General features: G+C 39.3%; 3 protein-coding genes across 3 annotated transcripts; all 3 read right to left on the bottom strand.

The window, feature by feature from the left end:
* Window positions 1-852: 852 nt before the first annotated feature.
* On the bottom strand, window positions 853-12,675 carry LOC113159821 (bifunctional 3'-phosphoadenosine 5'-phosphosulfate synthase 2-like). Its single transcript, XM_026356760.1, has 12 exons — window positions 12,519-12,675; window positions 9,508-9,622; window positions 9,101-9,336; window positions 8,839-8,977; window positions 8,525-8,643; window positions 6,211-6,324; window positions 5,340-5,451; window positions 3,990-4,195; window positions 3,653-3,788; window positions 2,438-2,706; window positions 2,096-2,325; window positions 853-1,779 (listed from the first exon to the last, which is right to left on the bottom strand). The coding sequence occupies exons 1-12, from the start codon at window positions 12,543-12,545 to the stop codon at window positions 1,638-1,640; spliced, it is 1,845 nt and encodes a 614-aa protein (XP_026212545.1). The 5' UTR covers window positions 12,546-12,675; the 3' UTR covers window positions 853-1,637.
* Window positions 12,676-14,698: 2,023 nt separating this feature from the next.
* On the bottom strand, window positions 14,699-20,010 carry LOC113159822 (multiple inositol polyphosphate phosphatase 1-like). The gene is made up of 5 exons (XM_026356761.1): window positions 19,354-20,010; window positions 19,064-19,258; window positions 17,998-18,095; window positions 17,250-17,380; window positions 14,699-15,888 (listed from the first exon to the last, which is right to left on the bottom strand). Exons 1-5 carry the CDS (start codon window positions 19,937-19,939, stop codon window positions 15,504-15,506), a joined length of 1,395 nt encoding a protein of 464 aa, XP_026212546.1. The 5' UTR covers window positions 19,940-20,010; the 3' UTR covers window positions 14,699-15,503.
* Window positions 20,011-20,272: 262 nt separating this feature from the next.
* Window positions 20,273-23,838, bottom strand: LOC113159823 (multiple inositol polyphosphate phosphatase 1-like). The gene is made up of 5 exons (XM_026356762.1): window positions 23,178-23,838; window positions 22,893-23,087; window positions 22,402-22,499; window positions 21,415-21,545; window positions 20,273-21,120 (listed from the first exon to the last, which is right to left on the bottom strand). Exons 1-5 carry the CDS (start codon window positions 23,752-23,754, stop codon window positions 20,736-20,738), a joined length of 1,386 nt encoding a protein of 461 aa, XP_026212547.1. The 5' UTR covers window positions 23,755-23,838; the 3' UTR covers window positions 20,273-20,735.
* Window positions 23,839-24,636: the final 798 nt, after the last annotated feature.

Genomic DNA, 24,636 nt, shown 5'->3' with positions numbered 1-24,636 from the left:
GTAGCCATCCTGGTCATTTCTTAGTGACACGACATGTTGGATGTACAGTGCATTTTATAAAGTACTGAGGGTGCAGTTCAGCAGATTTAAATGGGGTTACCTGGAACATCGCAGATTAAATGATCTGATCCAGTGTAAAGCTAATTATAAATCTGCCTCCTACAGGGGAGACTGGTTCTCCTCGTAGAATAACATTAATCTTGACGTAATGTACAGTAAGCTTTGCAGCTTTATGACAAAGCTGAAAATAAAAAAAAAAATCAGTTCTTCAACTTCAGTCAACCATGTCTGTAGTGTAATTTGAAAGCACCCCAGGAGCTCCTTCATCCCTTTTAAAAGATCAAGATGCTAAGATCAACCTCAGTGTTTTCCAATGTAAAAACGTGCAACAAAATTTTAGACCTTTCTTTTAAAACATCACCATTGTTGACTGTAAGCTGAGTTCACTCAAAGTTCACCTTCAATTTAACAGAAAATCCCAAATTTTGTAGAACAGGTAGAAGCAAAAGGACACAAGGTACCTTTGAATGTATAATTACTACATATATAACTACTCAGAAAAACCCAAATATACATGCATTTAATGCAAGTTTTCTTTCCCTTTGTGCTTTCTTGTATCAGTTTGTGCCAGCAGATGGCAGCAGCACACCTTTGTCTTTGCTGTCCCAGGGTGACACATTGCACAGTCAACTTCAACCCTTCACCTTAAAAAAGCACACGTTCTTGTTCTTGTGAGGTTTGTTGCATAACCAGTTGCACAAGGCGAGTCAATAAAAAAGAAATGTTTAAATCCATTAAAGTGCACCTGGTTTAGATTTTAGCATCCACTATCCTAAAATTAGGCACCAGTAATTCATAATGAGAGATACCTTTCTTTATTACTGCATGTTACAAACTGATTTTGCCTTCTTAAAATTGCAGGTCTTTATTACATTAATGCACATGCCCATTGTATAAGATGACACAAATCTCAGTCCCCTTTCAGACAAACACTAGCAAGAAATTCAAACAATTTCTCTTTGATAATCTTGAAATTTCAGACAAAGGCACCTTCACATCACTAGAAAATCTACACTGTATTTCACAATAATATTATAAACAGTAACACCATTAATCAATCAACAATCATTAAAAATAGGCACTGTAGGTAGTGATAAAACTGCAAGTAACTTTCATTCATGTCATACAAATAAAGGTGATATCATCATCATAAAATGTTATAAAACATGAAACGTATAAGTTCTTTTGTTATATTAAATGTTAATATCAAAAATTACTTCCCTGTCTTGGGATATGCTCCGATACTGAAAAAAACCTTAAGTTACGTTTAATTTATTAAAATACATTGTTTAAGTTAATAGAAAACATATATTGGATTTATAAATCACATAGTTTTATAGGAATATAAAAATGTAATGCTTTAACTGCTTAAGACAAATCATTTTGATTTGAAGAAAAAAATGCCCCCGAACCAGAATAACTTGTTAATCACACAACAGCAATCTCAATTCATCACTCTAAATGAGTAAAATAAAGAATCTAGAAAACTACTGGAGGGATGTACTGTATATTTATCTCCCTTTATGAACTGACTTGTTAAAATATGTCGTTAATGGGTGATCTGAGCACTGTGTTGATTAATTCTCCTTTTTAAGGGAGGAGTAGTACTGGACAAGCACCTTCCAGGCCTTGGGAGCCATGAAACCCTCCGGAGGGTTGTTCCCACTCCGAGCCAAGTTCCTCATCTTAGTTCCAGAGATGAACTCAAAATCAGCATGGCTAAGAAGGTGAGAGAGTAAGAAAGGGAAGTATAGAGAGAGCAGGGGAAGACAGATTATTAGAAACTCTGTGGCCGCTCCCAGTATTACAATATTTCCAAATTATACAGTATGATAAAAATTACACCTGCACAGAAATACTAAAAATCACTGAATCTGCATGAGCGAAGCATCACATCATTTACTCTAGCAAATTTCAGTGAGTGGACATATTTGCAATAATGTACTTGCAAGTCAGGTTATAGCTAGTCTAAAAAAATAAGGCGACACCCATGAAGCAAAGCAGCAACACTAGTCGCCCATTGCATTCCACTTACTGGTCTACGCTGTAAAAATCCATAGCCTTCTTAGTCTTGTTGTAGGCAGCTACCCTGAAGGGGATGATCTCCACAGAGGTTAGGCCTGGGGCCATGGAGAGCACCTTGCCACCATGAGTGGGCTCATACAAGTCCTGTTTAGTTTCTGGGTGAGGCATACCTGCAGGATCCCTGCCAACAATGTAAAAGTTTGCACCTGCAATCATTCTGGCTCTACAGTGCCACTGCACCTGTTGAAACAATTGGAAGAGATGTTGGTTCTATATTAAATCCTGCATAAATACAAATGAGTAAACAGTGGAACTAAAATAAATGTCTTTATAAGCAAATACTGCTTCTCACCTCTGTAGGTCCAGCATACATCATAGGTGAAGGGAAGATGGCAACAACGGTGTCTGCTGGGTTCAGGACACCCTCCTCCAAGACAGCAGCATGCTGCTTCATCCGCCAGTCCAGAGGCACATCATCATCTTTGGTCCAGCCGCCAAGTGGGTGCAGTAGGAGGACTGGCTTCTTGTAGCCTCGCTCCAGCAGACGGCGCTTGGTGTCCTGCATCAGCAGAGCATGGCCATTGTGGACTGGGTTGCGTAGCTGAAATGCAAAGACTGCATCTGTAGAGGAAAGCAACAGAAACGTCTGTTGATATTCAATATTTCTCATACTGTAAACAAATCCCATTTGACCAATGAACAACTATTGTTTGATCCTGCTAACAATATTGTCTGTGTAGCCGGACACTTATATAACTTAGTTCTCTGTGGGTCAGAGCTGTATTGCATCCAATAACACATTAGTGAGACTGTTTGTCTCATGCTTCTGAACATTGCTGTGTTGTTTATTTTTGTGTTGATCCCATATATACCACCCTAAACACTCACAATCAAACCAGGAAACAGCAGGAAACAGTTAGCAGTGAATGTACTCCTTTCGTCTGTGTAATTGTTTGTTAAATACTACTGTGCCCCAATATTACTGCTTTTAATCAATAAAACTTAATTTTTCAAAAGGTTGAGGTTTGAGTGTTTGTTCTCTTGGCGAGGTTGTTAACAATAGGTATATATAGAATATTGGCATCATAACCTGTTATGTGAACATCACAACATGCTTGGATCACAAACAAAACTCAAGATGCAACCACAGAGCAGCAACAAAACTCTAAAAACAATGAAAAATGACCTAATAGATACCATATTGTGGTGGAAATACATAGATAACAATCCTGAACACTGCATTCATGTTAAAGTGAGTGAGCGTTCAAACAGGTGATTTCATTGCTCTGCACTGTACGTCTCCACTTATCAGCGAACACAGATCACAAACATTGCCATGCAGCTTTAAATTTACCATTTTATTTTTCCATCTGGTCCTTTGTCAAGTTCTTCTGAAAGACAAATGTGCACGACTAAGTACAATTCTTCCATTTACGTTTGCTTATTTTTTCCCTACCTGCAATGGATCTTTTATTTCTCAAATTGTATTACTCATAAGTGTCACATCATGAGTGGCATGCCAGTTTGTGTTCCCTAGTTGTTACAGTAGAAATTTCTATTCTCTAACCTGCTTTCATTTCTTTGAACTTCTGCTTCAGCTGCCGTGGAGTAAGGCGATACTGGTCTAGTCCGTCGTTCCATTTGATTCGCTCCAGCACCTCCAGGTCACCACCCACCAGCCAATCTCCTGACTCCATAACCATCTGCATAGCACGATAAACAGAGAATAGTAGTAATTTTCCTCTAATTTGAGTATTTACATGGAACTAAAATTAATATAAATCTTCATTGTATTCAACTGTTCACTGTTGTGTGGTGTTAGGTCTGGGGCTTGAGTTGTGTTTTGTTGTACCTCAACACTGATGAAATTGTGTATTGAAGGCAACTGATGTTTGTCTTATTACCTTGATGTAAGGGTGCTGTGGACAAGTTGTGCCCCACTGTCTTGCACAGCGTTCCTCCTTACGGTGTTCGTAAAACTCTGGGTTCCTAATAATAGCCACTCGTGAACCCTGGTACTCCAGAGCTACAGCTGCACAGCCATTCAGCTCCTGCTTGGTCTCAGTGCTAACAGCCAAGACGATAGGAACAGACAAGTTGATGGCTCCACCTGAGGCAGAAGAGGATGTAGTGTTCTCAATCACTGAATCTAAGCAAATACACAGAACTGAAAACCTAAACGTCACGTTCATTATATATTATGAGCCCCAAGTAATTTTTTTTTTCCGGATTGGTCAGAAGGGTGGGACGTGCAAACAATTATGTGCAAATATCTGCACTGCTGGTACTGCTGATCAGTGAGTGCACGTCACAGGTGGTTTCGACAGCACCTCTCCACATTAAGATATGTTAAGAGAAAGTAATAAATGTTACAATAGTTAAAACAGAGCTGAAAGACAATTGGTTGAAAAGTTCAACTTATCCCACTACAGTTGCACAAATGTAAAACTTGACCATACTTAATTTTAATAAATATTACTGTGACAATATTCACTTTTATATAATTAATATTATAACATTAATGAATTAACATCAGTTTTTAAGTCAGTTGAAAAGAACAAGAAGGGGCTGTAGGTTGAAGCTGACAAAAGCTTGAGAGCCAACTTGTAAGTATGAATTAATTTCTAGAAATATCTCTGTTTTTATTTTAAATATGTTGTTTATAAATGACACTGCTCTCCCACATACACTGAGCTTTGTGTTTGTCTTGTTTTGCACCTACGTTTATGAATTGTTTGGATTTAAAACTTACAAGGTGTGGAAACCTGTTGAGGGTAAATAAACGTGCTATAGTTAACTTTACTGTGTGCAGTGTGGTGCACGTTGAGCTGTCATGTACGTTAGGTTCTTTCTAAATGTGGTCTATGGCCAGACTATAGGCACATTTCATTTTAAAAAAGAAGATATGAAAAGCATAAAAAATGGTTTAATCAAAACAGACTTTAGTGTGACACATTGTGTTCAGCTGTATTTAATTGTTTATACATGTATATACTGTACTGTGTAATCTGCAGCGATGGTTTGTTTTGGGATTCTTTATTTTAATGTAGTATGCTTGTTTGTAATATGTTCCTGTGTGGGATAGACAATTTCAAAGATATCATATTAAATCATTCATACTTCCTTTCATTCCCAGATAACTTTTAACAGTGCCAAACTGAAAGGGAACAGGCAGCTGCGGGGCATAGGTGATAAGGAGATAAGGACTTGGCAGGTTATAAGAAAGGTAAACAGGACAGTGCGTCATCTCTTACCATCCAAGAGGCTGCCAAAGTGTAAGACCTGCAGGAACTCTCGTTCTCTCATGAAGCCCTTAAGAGGGCTAGCCCAGCCCTCTGCCAAAACCTGAACCCACTGGAGATCCAACTGTGGACAAAGAATAACTCCTTATTACTTTGAGCATGACATGAAATTGATACTTCACGAAAGCCATGGCTTTAACTGCAGTGATTGTTTTTAGTATGCTGTAAATGCTGATAAACTATTCTGAGATTACACTACGACTAAAAGAACTGCCAACGTAAAATGTTGAATGGTTGCTAAACAGGCACATCCACTCAACTGGTGTCTTTTAACTCAAATATTGACATTACACTTTTTGACCTTTCTACAAGACTCTTTGCTCTGTAGTATGCTTGTCTGTATAAACAAGACTGATGCTGTGCTGATGTTTCCATTGATCAACACAGAATAATCATAATGCCGTATCCTAAGATAACATGTTGCACGCACATTTTGTGTTTCTTGTCCATGCCACAGCTTGAAGTGGTGGTATTAAAGGGGTACATTGCTTCTAATTCCGAGAGAAAATTAGATTAGACTAAATAAAAACACAAACTTCTTTTGACAAAAACCTTCAGTCACGTCAGTTACCTGAATGATAATTTAATAAGAACAAGAACGCTGCTGTATGCCTGATAGACAATTATGCCTTTATTAGTACCCGGGAAAGTCAGCGCAGTTCATTAGTATACCGGTCCACGCAGTGGGGATTGTTTATGGGTTTATCATGAACAGCTCTTTGCCATGCCAGTATCGACCCACTTGTCCGTTTGCTATGTGATAAAAAAGAACAAACAAAACAAAACAAAAAAAAAACAACTTTAAGCTGGAGCACTGGGTTACCTTGGTGATGCTGATGGTGGGAAGCGTATTTGCGTCAGCCACAGTGAGATTCAGCTTGTTCTCTGGAACAAAGAGTTCATTCACCTCTTCCATGATCCCGCTTGGTAAAATATTCTGTACAAAAGAAGAAAAGACAAATATAAGATGGGCTGAAGATGTAGGCCGCAACTAACAGTGATTTTCATTATCTTAAGTAACATGTAAAAAATGATTAATGTCCATCGCAATGTTTCAGAGCCCACTATGATGTCCTCATATTTAATATACTATTGAAAACAGAAAATGTTTTTGCTTGATATCTGAGATTATTATTGGATAGACTCAGAAGTTGATTATTATTTTTTGACCAATCAAAAATGTTCTCCTGTGTTTGCAATTTATTTTAAATAATACAAAGAAATTGTATACTGTTAAAATGTTTATCTACTAGACTGCTGCCAGTTTTCTTTCCTACCACGTAGTCTTGGTAGGAAAGTCCAGTAGTTTGCTCCTAGTCTAAGTCACCCTTCAATTTCCAAATCGCCAGTGTTACATAAAAAAGAAAAACACTGCACCCAGTTTATCTACCGACAGGAGCTGTTGTCAGTGTAATGTGTCAGCAGATTTCATTGTATTACCAGCTGCCTTATAATATTACACTTATAATTAGCACTGAACAGCTAATTTTATGATGTAATTGGCATCTGTTGCAATGTGTAGTTGTACTCCCACCAGTTTATGTGAAGCTTCCAATGAATGAGCACTGTTCTCATAATGAAGCACATCAGACACAACTGAAAGTGTCCTTGTTCTAAATTATACAAAATAGTGCAAGTAACATGTTATCTTTTGCTTCTTATCCTTGACTTCTATAATCACCATCTAGGGTACAGTCGACAAACTTCAAAATCAGACACAGCACTGTTTTATCTAAAAGTAAGTCACCTATGCCTCAGTGAAGGGGCCATAAAAAAGGTTACGTACGTACACATTTATTTTATCAGCAACCTTTCCAGCAAAGCTTGTGGCTGTAGAAATCAGGTTGGTTTCAGCCCTAATGCATTATATGTATAGTGGTTTCAGACCTAACTTTTTTGATTTCACTGTCATTAACATGACAACAACCTGCCTTCAATAATGTATTATGATAAAGATGAAAACATGTATTTTTTTTCAAATTTACTAAAATTTTAAATAAAAAATAAATAAAATAAATAAATTATTTGAAAAGTATTCAGACCCTTCTTTTTGACAGGTGATAAGCATGTGTGAGCTGCCATCTTCAGCTACACTTACATTCTACAGGGTGGTGGCTATTAAGGATACGGAGAGACTTGTCCACAAGTCACTACAACATTGTTTTGGCTATAGGTCATTGTTGTACTGACAGGTGAAAAATCACTTTAGCCTCTCCTTGAGATCTTCTCATTCTTTTTAAATACCTCCTTGTAGTGTCTAAACTATGTCTAGCCACTGATATTTTCCACAGTTAAACTCCAATCAAGCAAACAGGATGCGCCTGACCACAATTTGGAGTGCCAGAGCAAAGGTTCTGGCTACTTTTATAAAAGAGGCTTCAGTTTAGAATTTTTTATACATATGCAAACATTTCTAGAAACGTGTAGAAAGGTTACTTAATGTGTAGATTTGCGATGATGAAAAGTCAAGTTTAAAAAGTAGAAAATAACATCTACGGTGAGCACAGTAAAGTGTAATTACTTTATGAAGCAACCGTGTGTAGCTCTGTTGCTATGTTTTTGTTGTCAAAAATAGTTTATCAACCCAGAGAACAGTGATCAGGGTTATAATTGTTTTTCCAGTTTGACTCCTGTGATGTGAAAAAAACAAAGGTGTTATCTTAATGATGTGTCAACAGTGGACACTAATGTGAACTCTGTCTGTCTCTATATCTGTTGTGCTGCATTTGTAAATGTTTTTTAGGTCAAATTGTAGTTAGAAGACCAGTCAAAGAATAACTTTTTTTTTGTTTTTGTCCGTGAAGGGTGAACATTAGCTATGCTATGGTCTGCTACCCCCACTGTAGTCAATATTGTCTCACTGCCGTGAGAAGCCAAAAACCATCTAGTCACTATGGCATTATCTGTCTTTGACTAATCGTTCACACTCGCACGAAACACAAGCACAGTTTCATCTTCGTGACTAAACTGGAAAATCCGGGACTTACAAAGAACTTTACAATTTCACAATCATTCACATCACATGTAAACTGGCAAAGATGACAGTGTTGTGATACACCATGCACAGTACAGCGAATCATTCTGTTTGATGGTCTTCGGCAGAGAAGATCAAATTACTGTCAGTCTGTCACACCAACCTGCTCCCGGAGCATCTCCAGCACTTGGTGGAGGCATTCGTTCACTGTAAGCTCACCAGTTTTTAGTACGAGCTCTGGTGCCTCAGGACGCTCATATTCTGAATCTATTCCAGTGAAACCTGGCGACAAATGGGAAACCATAAAAACAAACTTCACTAAAACCCCACCAGCATTTACAGTATATTCCATTTTTCTTTTTATAATACGCAGTATAAAGGTAACACGAGGTGAACTGCCCTATAGTAATAGAAAGGGCTTGGCAACACTTGTATATCTGATAGAGTTGTTGCACGCAAAACAGGAGAGTATCAGACCTTTGATCTCTCCAGCGCGAGCCTTCTTGTAAAGTCCTTTTACATCTCTGCTTTCACATAGCTCTAGAGGAGCATGGACAAACACCTCAAAAAATGGTAGCCCGGCAGCTTTGTGGATTTTCCTTGCCTCATCACGATCCTGTGGATGAAAACAGAGTATATTAAGTGTGGTTGTGTGCTCCACATTGGTGCTGTTTAGCTATTTACAGTGTATGAGTACATATGGATCGGCCTATGACTGTAAGTGCTCATCTTTTCTGACCTTGGTGAAAGGAGAGATGAAACTTGTGACGCAAACAAGCCCAGCATCTGCGAACAGTTTGGCCACTTCGGCAACACGACGGATGTTCTCCTCACGGTCTTCAGAAGTGAAGCTCAGATTCTTGTTTAGGCCATGGCGAATGTTGTCTCCGTCCAGTGAGTAGCAAGGGATAGCATGGGACACCAAGTACTCTTCTAGGGCAAAACTGATGGTAGTTTTCCCAGCACCAGACAAACCTAGTGGGGAAAATGTAATAAGCCATAAGCATAACAAGCATGGCAGTGGGTTGAATGAGCCACTATGTTAAAAGTAGCTCATGTCAGATTGAAACTTGTCCAATGTATGGTTCACATGTAACACAACAAACTTGTGACAAATAGATATTGAATAACACTATAAAGATCTACCAGTCAGCCAGATGGCACAGCCTCTAAATCCACCCCTGGTGCCCACAACCTGCCCTCTTTTGCTCCGGCTCACATGGTGGGCCTGGTACACCACATTAGTTGACCTGTTAAGATCCTAAAATAAAAGAACAGAGAGGTTTGTCACTTAATTAAAATACACAAGCTTGATGCTGCAAAGAGTCAAAGAAGAAGTGAGTTGTTGAAATAAGCATTCTTTCTGGGCTAAAAATACCTTAACGAAGAGTAGATCACGTTAATTATGTGGCGCAAAAAATGTTGGAGTGACAAATGTTGCATTCATACCTAATCCTCACGTGACTTACTGTCATGCCATGTCATGTCTTGTCATGCAATTAAAACGTCATGGTACTTTCCATAGGAATTAGGACTAAGTTTAGCATAGCTTGACTGGTTTTATAGACCCTTTTCATAGAGACTGTGTGGACCAGGCTGCAGATAAATGGGGCTGTATTGACTACAGAGGAGGGGGTGTAAACGAGGGAGCTATGGAAGGGATGGAAGGAGGGAGAGGACATACTGGACAATGTGTCCAGTGTGCTGCCTGCAGCCCAGTGATGATGTGGCACTGCCCGTGAACACACGTTCACCCTCTGCGCTCACTTTCCCTTCTTCCCTACATCCATTCCATGGCTTCACTTTTTGCATGCTCATCATCTTGCCTCCTCCCTCGAACACTATACCCTTTGCCAACTTGTCTTCCACACCTTCACACCCAGTGTTACAGCAGCTTTACATACTAAACCCTATTTGCAAAGTTTCAGTCGAGGTTCAGTTCCAGAGCATTTTTGCTTTATGCACACCCACAGAGCCATGACTGTAAAACCAATGCCCTCGACATGTCAATAAAACATGTGCGTCTCGATGACTGATGTGGGAATATCACCACATGAAATTAAATTATTAGCAGTCAGATTAATTTGCTGTGTCTATCAGTCACCATCATGGGCACTGCTGATACTAAAAATGAGAAATCCCACTTAAAGGTAGGTAAGACATTCAATCCTGCAGATTAATATAAATGTATTGTTCTGCACTGACTTCTAAGTGGTGTTCATAGCGGCATTTCAGGTTGTTCAACTCATAACTAGTGAACAATAAAAACAAAACTTCACATGTTTATGTTATACATCATCTACCACAGATGACACACAGTCTAAAGTCTGTGTATGCACCACTCTTGACATATGTAAATGTAAATATGCTCCAAAAAAAAGAGAAAAAAAGACCAAGTGAGAAACATAGGTAACAAACAATAGCTAACAAATACCTATGCGAGTAATGCAACCAGGTCACTTAAGCTGATGATGTCACAGGTAAATTTTACACACAATTGGCTCCAGGTTACAGGTCCAGTTTGACTGATGATGTCAGTCAGATGAAAGAAGACGTTTCCATTTATAGCAACAGGTTAGATAGTAGTACATGGCACTGCAGTGTGCATTTGAGTGGAAGATGGAAGTCAGAAAGCAGGTCTTCCAACTTCCATTACAGACTCCTACCGGCAACACACTGCCCCTTTCCGTCCTTTCAACAGTCGTGAGAACATTATGTGTTTTTTGGCACTTAGCTGTGAGGGTTTACGTAAGAAAAAAACTCCAAGATCCTAGGTTTAGACACGCCTTTATTCAAAACATTGATTAATAAAAGCAGCACTAAATTATAACATTGACCTTACTTCATTTGAATGCATTTCACCTCTTCCTTCATTTCACTTGCTTTAGGCTTACATGCGCTGTTGAAAATGACTTTGAATAGCATTCCTGTGTTAGAAATCCTTTATAAACAATGGTAATTCTTCATCTGGAAGATCTTAGGCAACTCTTTTCTCTTGCTCCCTGCTCAGCCTACATCCTCTTTCTCAGGAAATTACAATAGATAAAAGCAATGATCATAAAATACTCAGAAATTTCTCAACTAAAGACATTTTGCAATGATCTAAACAGTAAAAGCATTTTGTCAGCGTCTGTCGGTGTATGTCACACTCAAACAGCTGATCAGACGACTACAGCTAACTAGCTGTTTTCAACACTGATTACATGTTCTATGATTTTTCTCAGCTCACAGTTTTGTCTGTAGGAAATGTCCAAATCTACATATTTAAATTGATCATTCAGTACAATTAACAGCACAACCCATGAATGATGTGTAACATATGATATATTTGAAAAAAAAAGGGAAAAGCAACAAATAGTCACACTGAAACAGCTGGATGCAGCAAATATTTCACAGTTTGCCAAAAAACGTGACTCAGACATTCAGCTGGTTATACTCAGCTCTACGTCTTTAGTAGTTTATAGAATCAGAGTCACCGTGTGTGTGTGTGTGTGTGTAATGGTGAACTACTAGAGTTCAAAATGCAGGTTTCTAGGACAAAGGCTCAAGTAGTGGCCAAAGTTTGCCCACCGGCTTCTCGCTGTTGTCATTACTGGGCTTCGCTCCACATATGTTCCTCAAGTTAAAGTTAACAGCATTCCTGTGCAGCATCAGTCTGCAGTTTCACAGTGGCTTCTTTATCCCTGCCTCACAAGACACCCCACGGTATGAATGGACCAAACTGAGACGAATACGTGACAACAAAAACCAGCCTGTTCAGGTTCACAGCAGGTCTGTAACCATCACACCTGGAGGTGCACACACACACACACACACACACACACACACACACACACACAGAGAGAGAAAGAAGAAGAATAGCAAGCATGACGCTGCAAAAACAACCGGCTTGCAACACTGCGTTGTCACTATAAAGCAAAAGTACACAACTAGTGTGTGTGTGTGTGTGTACTTTTTACTGCTCTTGTACGTGGTAAGAAAACTGTTAATGAAGAATAAAAGGATGTCACTGTGTATTTATGAGATACTTATTTTGACACACACTTGGAAGGAGCTCTACATTTCTGGCATACATTTAGTCAAACGCGACACGCTAATGCGATGACAGCCTGAGTTTCAGTCACTTCTCCCTCCCCGTTATCTCCACATCTTCTTACCGTGCGAAGCTTTTTCAATCCGGACATTTCGTACGAGTGTTACACCGCCGAGGGACCGCTGAGCACCGGGCTTCACACAGACCTGGATGGTGGGAGAGTCCGCCTGTCGCTAGACTTATAAATTAAGTTGACTAACTGCGGTAATCGAAGAAAACGATGAGGGTTTTTAAAGGGGACTACCAAGACACGTAGCATTCCGGTGACCCAGCCTCCGGCCCTCCTCCTCCTCCTCCTCCGACGGCCAGAAATCTGAATAAGGTGCCGGATTTCAACCAATACCCGGGCACAACGACACGGAGGGGGCGAGCACATCAAACGGGGTAAGACTGGGTCGGAGGTCGGTTGTCTTAATAAAAACAGTTCAGTGTTCAGTTGAGGATAGAAAACAGCGTGTTACCAAATGAAGAATAAACACTTACGCCACTTTTTAAATCACATCTCAACTGTAGCAGGTTAGCAGTAACTTTTAAGCTAGCTAGCAAATGGCAGTTAGGCTAATATCAACTTAGCTAGTTAGTTACCGTTAGCTTCGCTGGTGCTTTTCAGCATAAGTGACCGGGGATGGGCCGCAAGCTACTTAGCTGCCAACGCGATGTTTTCCTTTGGAGAACAGCTCGTTCAGCTTTTGTGAAAACGAGGTTCCAAACTTCAGCTTCTTAAAACATTTTTTTTTATTTTTTTTTTTAAATCTGCTGCCCAGCATCAATACACCACTCATTCGTGCTGCGCGCGGGTCTTAAAACAAACGCACCCTTCACGGTGAGGCTAAACGTGCGGGCCGTGAACAGGTAAAAGAGGTGCATTCATGGAGCAGAGGAAATCTGAGTCAGTGGAAATACGTCTGACATCTTCAAATAAAAGAGGAACACATCACATTAACCGGTTTTAATATTGGCGTGTAGTCCACAGATCATATACTGTAATCATAGAAGTGGTGTAAAGTAACTAAGTACATGTACTCAAGCATTGTAAGTAGTATTGAAGTACTCACTTGAGTATTTTTGCTTTGTTACTTTTCCTTTCAGTTATTGCACTTTGGCTTCACGTTTATGTGTGTATTCCTAAAATAACATGTAGTCTATTTTATATATAGTTAAGGATTGAGTATGTGCTCAAAATTAAATATGAATCCACTTTACTACACTACTACAGCTGTAATGAACATCCTGTAAGTTTTAGTACTACTTTAAGTTGAGTGCATTCTTAAGTCACAAAATGACTTAAGGGCATATGCGTACACGTGCATACGTTATGAAAGACCAGATAAACTGTACTACTAACACTGTCGTTATGACACTGTGATCAAACTAGTTGTTCCTGTCTTCGAAGTTGAAGAACTCTTTTCCCCTTTCCCATACATTACACTGAATGTACTCATTAGCTGACCTGGAGGAATTTGAAGATGGAAAGATAGAGACAGGAAAGGGAAGGAGTAATTAAAGTTTTTAACAAGATGAAGGATAAGAGACAAACTGATTCAGAATCAGCTCAGGCGACAGAGAGACGGGCAAACCCTGAGAGGACGGAGAAACTATAAGGTCTCTGTTACTGATGTACTCTAAATCTGATCAAGTTTAAAACACAAGACTGGAACCGGAAGAACATACAGATCTGTTAATACAAGCAACACTAACAATCTATTGTCTTCTTAAGCTTTTAGGCAGTGTTTACATTAGTTGTGTTAGTAGACTGATCAGGCAAATAGAAAGGCAGGTTCAGCTCAGCGACGCCTTGATTTTATATCTGTAAGTCAAGCTCTTCAGCCTGTTATGTTTAAACAAATCTAATCCAAACCAGTGAGTTTTGTTATTGCCTCATAGAGAAGCTGAGTAATAGTAGCGGTAGGTCTTGCCCAACCTTTATTTTGTATTTGGTGTTGAGTCAGATATATCAAAAGTAGCCTATTATTGCATAATGCATTCACCTCTTAAATCATGACGTAGTTTATTCCTCTCCTTTACATGACACATGAGCTGTTTACAGTAAAAAATATCAGAAGCTATCTGGAGTTATCCTTCAAATTCTTTTACACAAAAGGAAAGCAACTTTAATAAAGCAATACCTAGTACCGTAGTACCTGGTTAACTGAGGTAATGTTATGTGAGGGGACACTAAATCAACCAAATTTCATAAGTAGTCTTTTGAACTCTTTGTAATAATGAGACAGTTTAACAACTTAATAAGCTCTTACAAGTTATTTCTTAAAGACCGAGTCAAAGGTGAGTCAAAGGTGAGGGCAAACTGCTTGTTATTAGTGCAAATGCGCAAATTTTTAAGTCATGATTAGTGATGACTCATAACCTCAGTTCTGTAGTCACAAGTGCGAATATGTCATTGAAATCCATTAGCTGCAACATACAATCCAATTAAACGTAGTGTTTTTAAAAAGTGATAGTCAAAAATAATATTACAAGGCAATTTACAATTTCAAGGCCAGCCATGAAGCAGGTGGTTTTTCTATTCCAAACCTATAACGCTGTAAAAAATTTTTTTTTTTTTACTAATTTTATTTGTATTTTCTAAGGTGATTAACTTTTTTTCTCAACACATTCACCAGTCGTTCCATCTCAAACTAACAAACACCAATTTTGTCCAGCTTCACTTCAGGAAATGTTTCAGTGCTTTTTGAAATACTATAAACAGCAAAGTAATTAACGCATAAACAGAGATGCACTGCAAAAATAGATTTAATTACTGCTCTGAGTTATCCAATACTTCAAGGAACTGTGTTACAATAGGCAATAAAGCTCTAGTAATACTGATACGGCACTTGTGAACTTGAAATTCAATTCCTAGGATGGGATTATGGGTCATTCCAGAGACATCAGAGAATAAAATAACGGAAGTGAAAGTACTTTGTTGTTGATTCACTTGATTGGAGGCCAGGGCAAACAATGCTCCCACTAGGAACACATTTTTAGCTCTATTGTGCAAATACAATAATGCCACTGTAATCCCTTCTTTTACAGAATCTACACAGTCTGTCTACATTTCAGAAGGATGCTTGAATAGCTGACACTCATTCTCAAAGTCACAGCCTCGGAGCAGTTCACCGTAGTGCTCCCTGACGTCTTGATAGAGCGGCATGGAGGCCTTCTGGTCAGTCAAACCAGGGAACGTCACAGGCTTTTCATTGAGGAGTGGCTGCAGTCTCAGGTCACCTCCCCCGCAGTCGTACAGCACCAGGAGTAAGTTAGCTGCATAGGGCAGCATGTGGCTGGTGCGGAAGGAGCGGTGTGTCTGTGTGGCATAGTTGGTTGAAGTCAGGGCTTCGCTGTCCTTGAAGAAGCCAAGCAGGGTGAGCAGTGGCAGGAGGGTCTCCGCATGGCCTATCTGGACCGTCACGGCTTCAGTCACCTGCTGACCAGATCTAGACAGACATACAGGACATACGTCATCATATTAACGTCTAACTCAGAATGAATTCAGTTTGACAAATGTTGTAAAATATTTATCCACACTGTTCAGAATAAGCAAATCCGCCTTAGAAGATTTCACGTAATACAATATAATATGCTCTGCCCCTTTTTATTGAAGAAACTGATTTTGGTCATTTGTTTACCTGGGTTGTCAGTCATGTTGAAAATCCAAAAGACAGAGCAGTTAAAATGTTAACAGGCATTTACCAGTGATTCAAATAACAGTCCAGTGGTTTCAGAGGGGTGTATTTGTGCAGACCTATTTTGTAAAGGTTCATATTTATGCCTGAGTAAAGGACACAGCTGTCATCTTTGCCCTCAGCCTACCTAATCTGGCATTGTAAATTGACTGTAATTATGGAAGAGAAATTGTGGACTAATTTTGCCAGACTAGGTGAAAACATGAGGTATCAAAACACTACAAATGCACCTGCATGAAAGTAATGTCTGCACTGACTACTCCACTCTTACTTTTCACTTGGTATGACTGTGCAGGGACAGTTTAGACGTCCATACTAAGGGGTATGGCAAATCTTCAACCAGATTGCTGTGTTAAAAACACAGATAACTTGATAGCCCTTGCCAAAAGCAGCACGGCACTATACTGTGTGTTGGACTTCTGTCCGTTCAAGCTGGTTTGTCCTCTGTACACTGATTGAAGTGCCACATTTTCTCACATGTTTTAGTTACAGATTTGTCATATTTACTATTGTCCAGGGAACAACCGGGGTCCTCAATGTCCTGTATAGTGTAAATTATATTTTTGTATTATTCTATGTGTGTTTTGATTGTAACTTTTTATGCTGCTTCAACATATGAATTTCCCCATGGGATCAGTAAAGTGTTAGAAATAGCAACTCGTCCAATTAGAGGAACTGGAAACAGATAATGTTTCGAGTTTTTGACTGACCTATAATTTTATGTTATTTTTTTACTGTTAACAAATCTCCTGAAAAGACAAACAATAGTGAATTGATCTTATTAACATATATTAGCTGTGTATGCAAAGCTGATATACTGCGTTGCACATTGTTTGAAATGTTTGAATACATCAGTGCGCCACACCATTGTACTAGGGGACATGTTTCTTAACTGCAGTGAACATTAAATGTGTATTAATCCACAGCTCGGACCAGTCACCAACAAATTCCCATTAAATGTTATGTCTGTAGTAGGAGCAAATGTCTCAAGCCTGAAGGAGAAAAGTAGAATGAGGACGTAAAAATGCATTGTTGGCTTTGGTTTTTTCACTAGGAAGAAACAACACCAGTGTCCATTGTTATATACTGAAGGACATTTAATCTTTACTCACTTGTTCTCATTGGCTGCTTGGTCCAATCGACTGAACACGTCATGGAAGAGAATGCAGCTCGATTTACTGTTAATATCATAACCGTAGCCTCTTTTCCAGAACTGCTTTAGATCATTTGCATACTCCAAAACCTATTGGAGCAAATAACACAGATCAGTTTTGCAACGCTAGTGTGCATGTGGACTGGTTTTTGTCTAAAGACAGACAGAAAAAAAGGACAGAAACCGATCAGTCTTTCATTACGTGAGGTAACATTTCAGATTAACCGAGTGGTCAGGTTAGGATGTAAGACAAGACACAAAACACTCTTTGTGACTCGGATATTGATAACAGTTCCTGCGTGAATGGATACTGTGGCAAAGCATTTCTCTGACTTGTCTGTGCCAGTGCAGCCACTTTCTACAGATCACACAGGAAGAAGCAATGCAATAGATGTATCTATATCCTGGTATGCGTGTTAACATGCAGCCAGGTGAGGCTGTTAGATCCAAGGTTAAAAATTAAACAAATGTATAACACATTCAAGGTTTTGCATTACAAAAGTGTCTGGTCACATTTTTACTTGCATGATGACCTTGGTGACGTGTGGAAAAAGAAAATCGAAAAACATATTCACTGCCAAAAGTGAAGCCTGACATGATAAACGTTTAACAGTGAATTCAACTAAGACATCCGGCTCTCATGACGAGCATGATTCGATGACACTACCACATGAAATCTAAGGTCATTAAACACCTGAGGCCCCTACCTGTGCATCAACCTCGTCGAACAGCCGACACCACGGGGAGTTTACAGTCTTGATGGCAAACTCATAAGCACACAAGTAAAATGCAGCTTCAGCCATATCTGTGGGATAAGGCGGCAATACGATGTTAATAAGTGGTGGATTCACATAGGACAGGCAGCCCTTGTACCAAAAACAAGCACAAGCTCTGGGGAATTACACAATTCATCCTAAAACTTGAACATCGTGGTGTGTATTAGTTTATTATTGAATTACTACACAAACGTTGAGGAAGCCTGGGATAATGATTAAGAGACGGAACAAATCACTCACATGGAGCTTTGTGTATTTCACATGAGAAAACAGCTCCACCTACTGTGCAGATACTCACTGTAAAATACTAGAGGCTCTACACAGGCACACACACACCCAACCAATTCTTACAATATTGAATTTAAAAGATGAATTAGGTAAAAAATGTTTTAATGAATATGTTATTAATGACTAATATAAGTTACATGTGCAGAGAAACAACACTTTGTTAATTCTTTCCAAATAATTGTGAGCAGATACGTTAAGTAACTAAGTACAGTTGCTATACTTAAGTACAATTTTGAGGTACTTGTACATGACAGAAGTACTTCCATTTGATGCCGCTCTTACTTTTACTCCGCTATAATTCAGTGGGACATTTTCTACTTTGATACCACGACAGCTTTAGCTACTAGTAACTTATTGCAGATGGAAATTAATATTAAGATATTATCAACTGATATTGCATAATGTGTTATTATGGTTTAATCATCTGTTCGTACATAAAGTAGTTTAAATCAGCTCCATCTTTACCAGCTGTGCTGTTTTTGTTCAACACAAAGTCATGACACAATTTTAGCCTTTATTTTAAATTACTCACATTTAGTTTGTCTTTATTGTATAAATCTGGACTAGACATTCATATTCTAATTCAAAATGAAAACTACTATTTATTGTGCTTATATCACAGGCTGTCCACCATCACTAAAGACAAGTGGCTCTTTTCTCTTGTATGTAAAGGTAAATAAATCCTAAAGGATCTAAATACTTCACTGACCATCTGTGATGGCATTGTATGGGATGCTGAGACGGTCCGCTATCTTCTCCTGGACCCTTCTCATCTCTGGTCCCTGCCTGAACTTGTCCACTTCTGTCACAGCTGAGGGGTTGTTGTCAACTTCCTGCAAAAACCTGGTGCACTGGTCAAAAAACCTCATCAGAGCATCATTCACCGCATGGTCAAACTCCTTATCTGGGTAGAAAAAAAACACACAAACATGTAGTTGCAAAGGTATATATACATACCTGATGGTTGATATTTGTTAGTAGTAACTCCTCTTGACGCACCTTTAATGTCCCACAGCTCTGTCAGTCCTGCCTTAAAGGACAGGGTGCTGTTGACACACCTGTGCTTTGAGCTGGTTATGAATTTGATGAATCCACCTCGGAGCTTCTCCTCAGAAATCAAGGAGGGGAACAGCTTCGACAACCTGACGGCCAGATGCTTATGATCGTTCACTCCCTTCTGGACGAGTCGTCCGTCCATGTCCTCGGTGTACCACATCGTCCACTGGGTCTGGATCTCCCGGAGCCAGCTCTCCTTTCCTGAGGCGCGGCTCTTGACGAGGTCGTAAAACTTCTGCATCTTCTTGATGTTCTTGGTCGTCGGGTATCTGGTGCCGTGTCTTATTATAGCAGTCAGATGAATTTCGCGACATTGTGCGTACGGGGGCTGCAGGATCGATCTGTTTACAGCAAGTACGTCCTCAATGAGGTGCGGGTTCACTTCCTCATACCTCCCTTTGGTGCTGAAATATTTGGCGATTGCTGGTATGTCGGGGTTGTCCTCGGGATTCCTCTGTAAGGAGCAGGAAAAGCCAATTATAATGCTGAGATGAACAACGAGAATTTTCCATATATTGATCTGCATCATGAAGCCAAAGAGGACGTGTGCTCTTTGAGAGGATTTATTTCCGTGCGCACCCCCACCTACCAGATCCTGGTGACGTTGTCCGTGTGCGTCTGTCCAACCAATGCGTTGTTTGGTTGGGGTTATTTAGGTGTTTTTATTTTTTTTAGCAACGAAATAAATAGAGCTTTCTACACTATTTACCCAAGGTTAACACTAGTTTTAAAACTACAACAAATGCATTGTTATTGCATTCTTTTTTCTGACCTGTCTTTATGCTTTTGATGATTTGTGTAAAATATTGTACTTTTTTTGACGTCTATCTTTGGTTGGACAGCAACTCACAGGTATCTGAAACATGAGAAAGAGCCCCAGCTAGACATGACAATTTATTTAAGGCACACATAAGTTATACATTTTATTTTATCAGCTTGTATTTTGGAAGGAAATAATAAATATACAGTCTATATCTTAAAAGATGTGACTCAAGCCTTAATTAGGGCAAAAAGAACAATGACTTAAACTACAAATACATAAAACCCTGTAAATAATGAAACACTTGAGTAAATACATGTTTCTATTTAATCAGTCACTACTTATTACTGCATATTTTAGTCATAAGTCTTGCTTTTTTTGCTGTAGGCCAATAATAAAAGTGAATTTTAATAAGTCAGTAGCCTAATAAATTGTAAATGAACTAACTGGACAATTAGAGTTTTCGCTCTACCAATTTAGATGTTAAGAAATGAACTAATTTCTGTAATCTTAACTAATAACTGAGTAAAGCCATTATCCATTTTACAGATTTTACCCAGTCTGTCTACATTTCAGCAGGATGCTTGAACAGCTGACACTCATTCTCAAAGTCACAGCCTCGGAGCAGTTCCCCGTAGTGCTCCCTGACGTCTTGATAGAGCGGCATGGAGGCCTTCTGGTCAGTCAAACCGGGGAACGTCACAGGCTTCTCATTGAGGAGTGGCTGCAGTCTCAGGTCACCTCCCCCGCAGTCGTACAGCACCAGGAGTAAGTTAGCTGCATAGGGCAGCATGTGGCTGGTGCGGAAGGAGCGGTGTGTCTGTGTGGCATAGTTGGTTGAAGTCAGGGCTTCGCTGTCCTTGAAGAAGCCAAGCAGGGTGAGCAGTGGCAGGAGGGTGTCTGCATGGCCTATCTGGACCGTCACGGCTTCAGTCACCTGCTGACCAGATCTAGACAGACATACAGGACACACAGAGTTTAGAAGTTAACATAGCCTCTGTCGTAACACTGGAGAAGTTGAATTATAAAAAGATACAAACAATTGCCTCAGGTTTGCTACACAACTGCTCTTTTGTCATTTCTCAGGCTATGGACATTTGTGTAAAGACATTTTAAACATCTGTACATGTCAGAAATGGATAAGACACAAACTAAAGCAAACATTTGACAGTAGATGAAGTTCCTATCAGTAGTATAAAAAGTCGTCTTCATCTTCAAGTGTACATTTGAAGAAGATCACTTACTTGTTATCGCTGGCCGCCTTGTTAAGTCGTCTGAACACGTCATGGAAGAGAATGCAACTCGACTTACTGTTAATTTCATAACCGTAGCCTCTTTTCCAGAACTCCCTCAGGTCACTTTCATACTCCATAACCTGTTGGTGCCAATAATTCGGATGTTGTCTCTGCTCCATGTAGGTGTGTGAAGACTATTCATTTTGCATTGTTTGAGTTAATGTTTCAAGCTGTCCAAGGTCAGGTTCTAGTACAATACATGATTCACTCTTATATTTATGAATAATGTCAAAGGGTTTCTTGAGTAGTCGGTTTTTAGTGGAGTTTATACTCCCTCTGTAAGAAGTCATTGAACTTAAGATTCTACTTTCCTTCATTTCAATGAAGCAATAAGACATTTTAGATATTTACCTAACATTGAGGGTGCTTGAGTAGTCGTGACCTCTTAGTAAAGTCTGTTTGTGTTGGATTGAGTAGCTGGTTAGGTTTCCCCACATCTCCGTGCCTCTGGTTGACCCGGGTGTCGAAACATAACCCAACACTAACCTGATATGTGAAAGAGGTGCTTCTTCTTTTTAACCCCTGCATTTGTCTCTGTAAAGGTCCTCAGACACTTGCTTGTGATCAAATTGCTTATGGAGAAAACTCTTGTTTGCTGTTTTTGTATCATGACAGTTATCTTGGCCAAAGACATTTTGTTTTAAAATGCCAGTAATAAATATACTGGTCAAATAATAAATGAATGATGACTGAGTTTAATTTTTGCTGCTTCATTTTCAGTTACTATTATGTCAAAGGCCAGTGAAACCGTCTATTGTGCAAGAAAACATCCTGTTATATAACCATCCTGATAAACAACTCCATAAACAGATTACCTTAAAACAAGCAGTTCACTTTTTTTTACCCACGAAATACGCTGGCTAACTAATGTGACTGATGAGTATATGTGTCAAATAAAAGAAGCATTGTCACCATTGCTACAATAAATGCAGTTACCTTTGCATCATCCTCATCAAAGAGTTGACACCAGGGGGAGTTGACTGCCTTGATGGCAAATTCATAAGCACACAAGTAAAATGCAGCTTCAGCCATATCTGCGGGTGTAATAGTTTAAAATGTTTAGTGTTGATGTTACAGAGGAAATGAAACAGCGTAAAAATCAGAGATGCCAGATAAGAGTAAACTAGAATGCACTTAGAAAGTGGCACTAAAAGCACTAAAACCTCTTCTATATAGTCAGACTAAAGGCAGACACACTGCATTTCTATTAATGGATCTCACTGAAGCTAAGAATACTAATTCAAGGCTATAAATGATAAAGGTGACTACAACCTGGTGCAGAAGCATCAGTACTTCCACTTTAGATAACAACTCTACCCAGTGAGAAATATGATCACTGAGATGTTCTGCACACTCGCATCTTCAACAATGACTACTTCAGTATTCTTGCATTTCATGTGATGGTGCCCATAATAAAAAATAATGACCATGTGAGATGAGAGTAGATGGGACTCTAAGGCGCTCTGCAATCTTCTCCTGGACCTTTTTCATCTCTGGTCCCTTCGTGAAATTGTTGATTTCTACCACAGCTGAGGGGTTGTTATCAACTTCCTGCACAAACTTAGTGCATTTGTCAAAAAACCTCATCAGATCATCATTTACTGAATGGTTAAACTCCTTATCTGGGTAGGAAAAAAAGAACAGATTAGACCAAAAATGTTTCTCAGCAATAAATCTATACAGTAATGATCATCACCTCCTCATGGACGCACCTTTAATAGCCCATAGCTCTGTCAGTCCTGCCTTAAAGGACAGGGTGCTGTTGACACACCTGTGCTTTGAACTGGTTATGAATTTGATGAATCCACCTCGGAGCTTTTCCTCAGAAATCAGGGAGGGGAACAGCTTCGACAACCTGACGGCCAGATGCTTTAGATCGTTCACTCCTTTCTGGACGAGTCGTCCATCCATGTCCTCAGTGTACCACATCGTCCACTGGGTCTGGATCTCCCGGAGCCAGCTCTCTACACCTGAGGCATTGCGCACGACAATGTGGAGCTGCTGCATCAGTTGGATGATTTTTGCCGTCGGGTATCTCGTGCCGTGTCTTATTATAGCAGTCACATGAATTTCTTGACATTGTGCAGACAGGGCCTGTAGCATAGATCTGTTTACAGCAAGTATGTCCTCTTTGAGATATGGGTTCACTTCCTCATACCTCCCTTTGGTGCTGAAATATTTGGCAATTGCTGGCATTTTTAGGTCGTCCACCAGATTTACATATTGAGGTGAGCAGCAGGGGATGATAAAAAAATACAAGACAGAGAATTTCGAAAGAAAAGCCAGCATGATTCACCCAAGAAGAGCCTTGTGAAGCAGCTGTCTACTATTCCAAACACAAAACATCTGTGTGACGCCGTCAGAAATGGGACTGAGCAGAGTCCAGTTCTGTTTGTTTACCCCAATTTCCTCACAGCTTAAAATCCTGAAATGTAAATAGACTCAGTTCTCTCACTATATCCATTAATAACATTAAAAGAAAACATGAAAAGCAAGAAAGTCTCATGATATTTGAATGTCCCGTGTCTCATTTACAATCACCAAGCTCCACCTGGTATTATATGTGTGTTGAGTAATCGTTCACTTTAAGTTGTATTTTAAATAGGCAGCACTTGTTGCAAATAGCTTTTGTTTTATCTACTCCATCTTGTTTGACAAGATTTTTGTAGGGATTCAAACACTGAATAGTCATGATCACATCACCCTGGTTTTAGAATGCAGTAAGATGACAATACATTCACCTTGGAGCTAGAAGTGCTAGTGTAAGATAAAATGCAGCAAAGAAAGAACCACACCAACACAAATATCAATTGTTGTAGAACAATATGTAGTTTAGGGACCTCCCATTTGTCATTTATATTTCCATAGACTGGATAGTAGTCCAGTTAGGAAAATATGTAGCTTGTAGCCTAGAACATTTCAAACTAAGCAAAGATAATTAAAATAGAGCACATGTTGACCCTCAAAGGGGGTAGTCAAGACTGATAAGGATATAAAGATACCCACAGTAGAGACAGTGAATAAGTGCTTTGTCAGGAAAAAAAAGGAAGAAAATGTACTCATTTGATATTTCATGATATGCCAAATCACTCATTCTGCCTCATCAGATTATATATTTATTGTTAAAGCAGAAAGGAGAAGCAGCAAATAAAAAAAATGAGTTACACCAGC

This window comes from Anabas testudineus, chromosome 15 (genome assembly GCF_900324465.2).
Source record: "Anabas testudineus chromosome 15, fAnaTes1.2, whole genome shotgun sequence".
NCBI lineage: Eukaryota > Metazoa > Chordata > Actinopteri > Anabantiformes > Anabantidae > Anabas > Anabas testudineus.
Note: the sequence above shows the minus strand (reverse complement) of the source record. Positions and strands in the feature narration are given on the sequence as shown.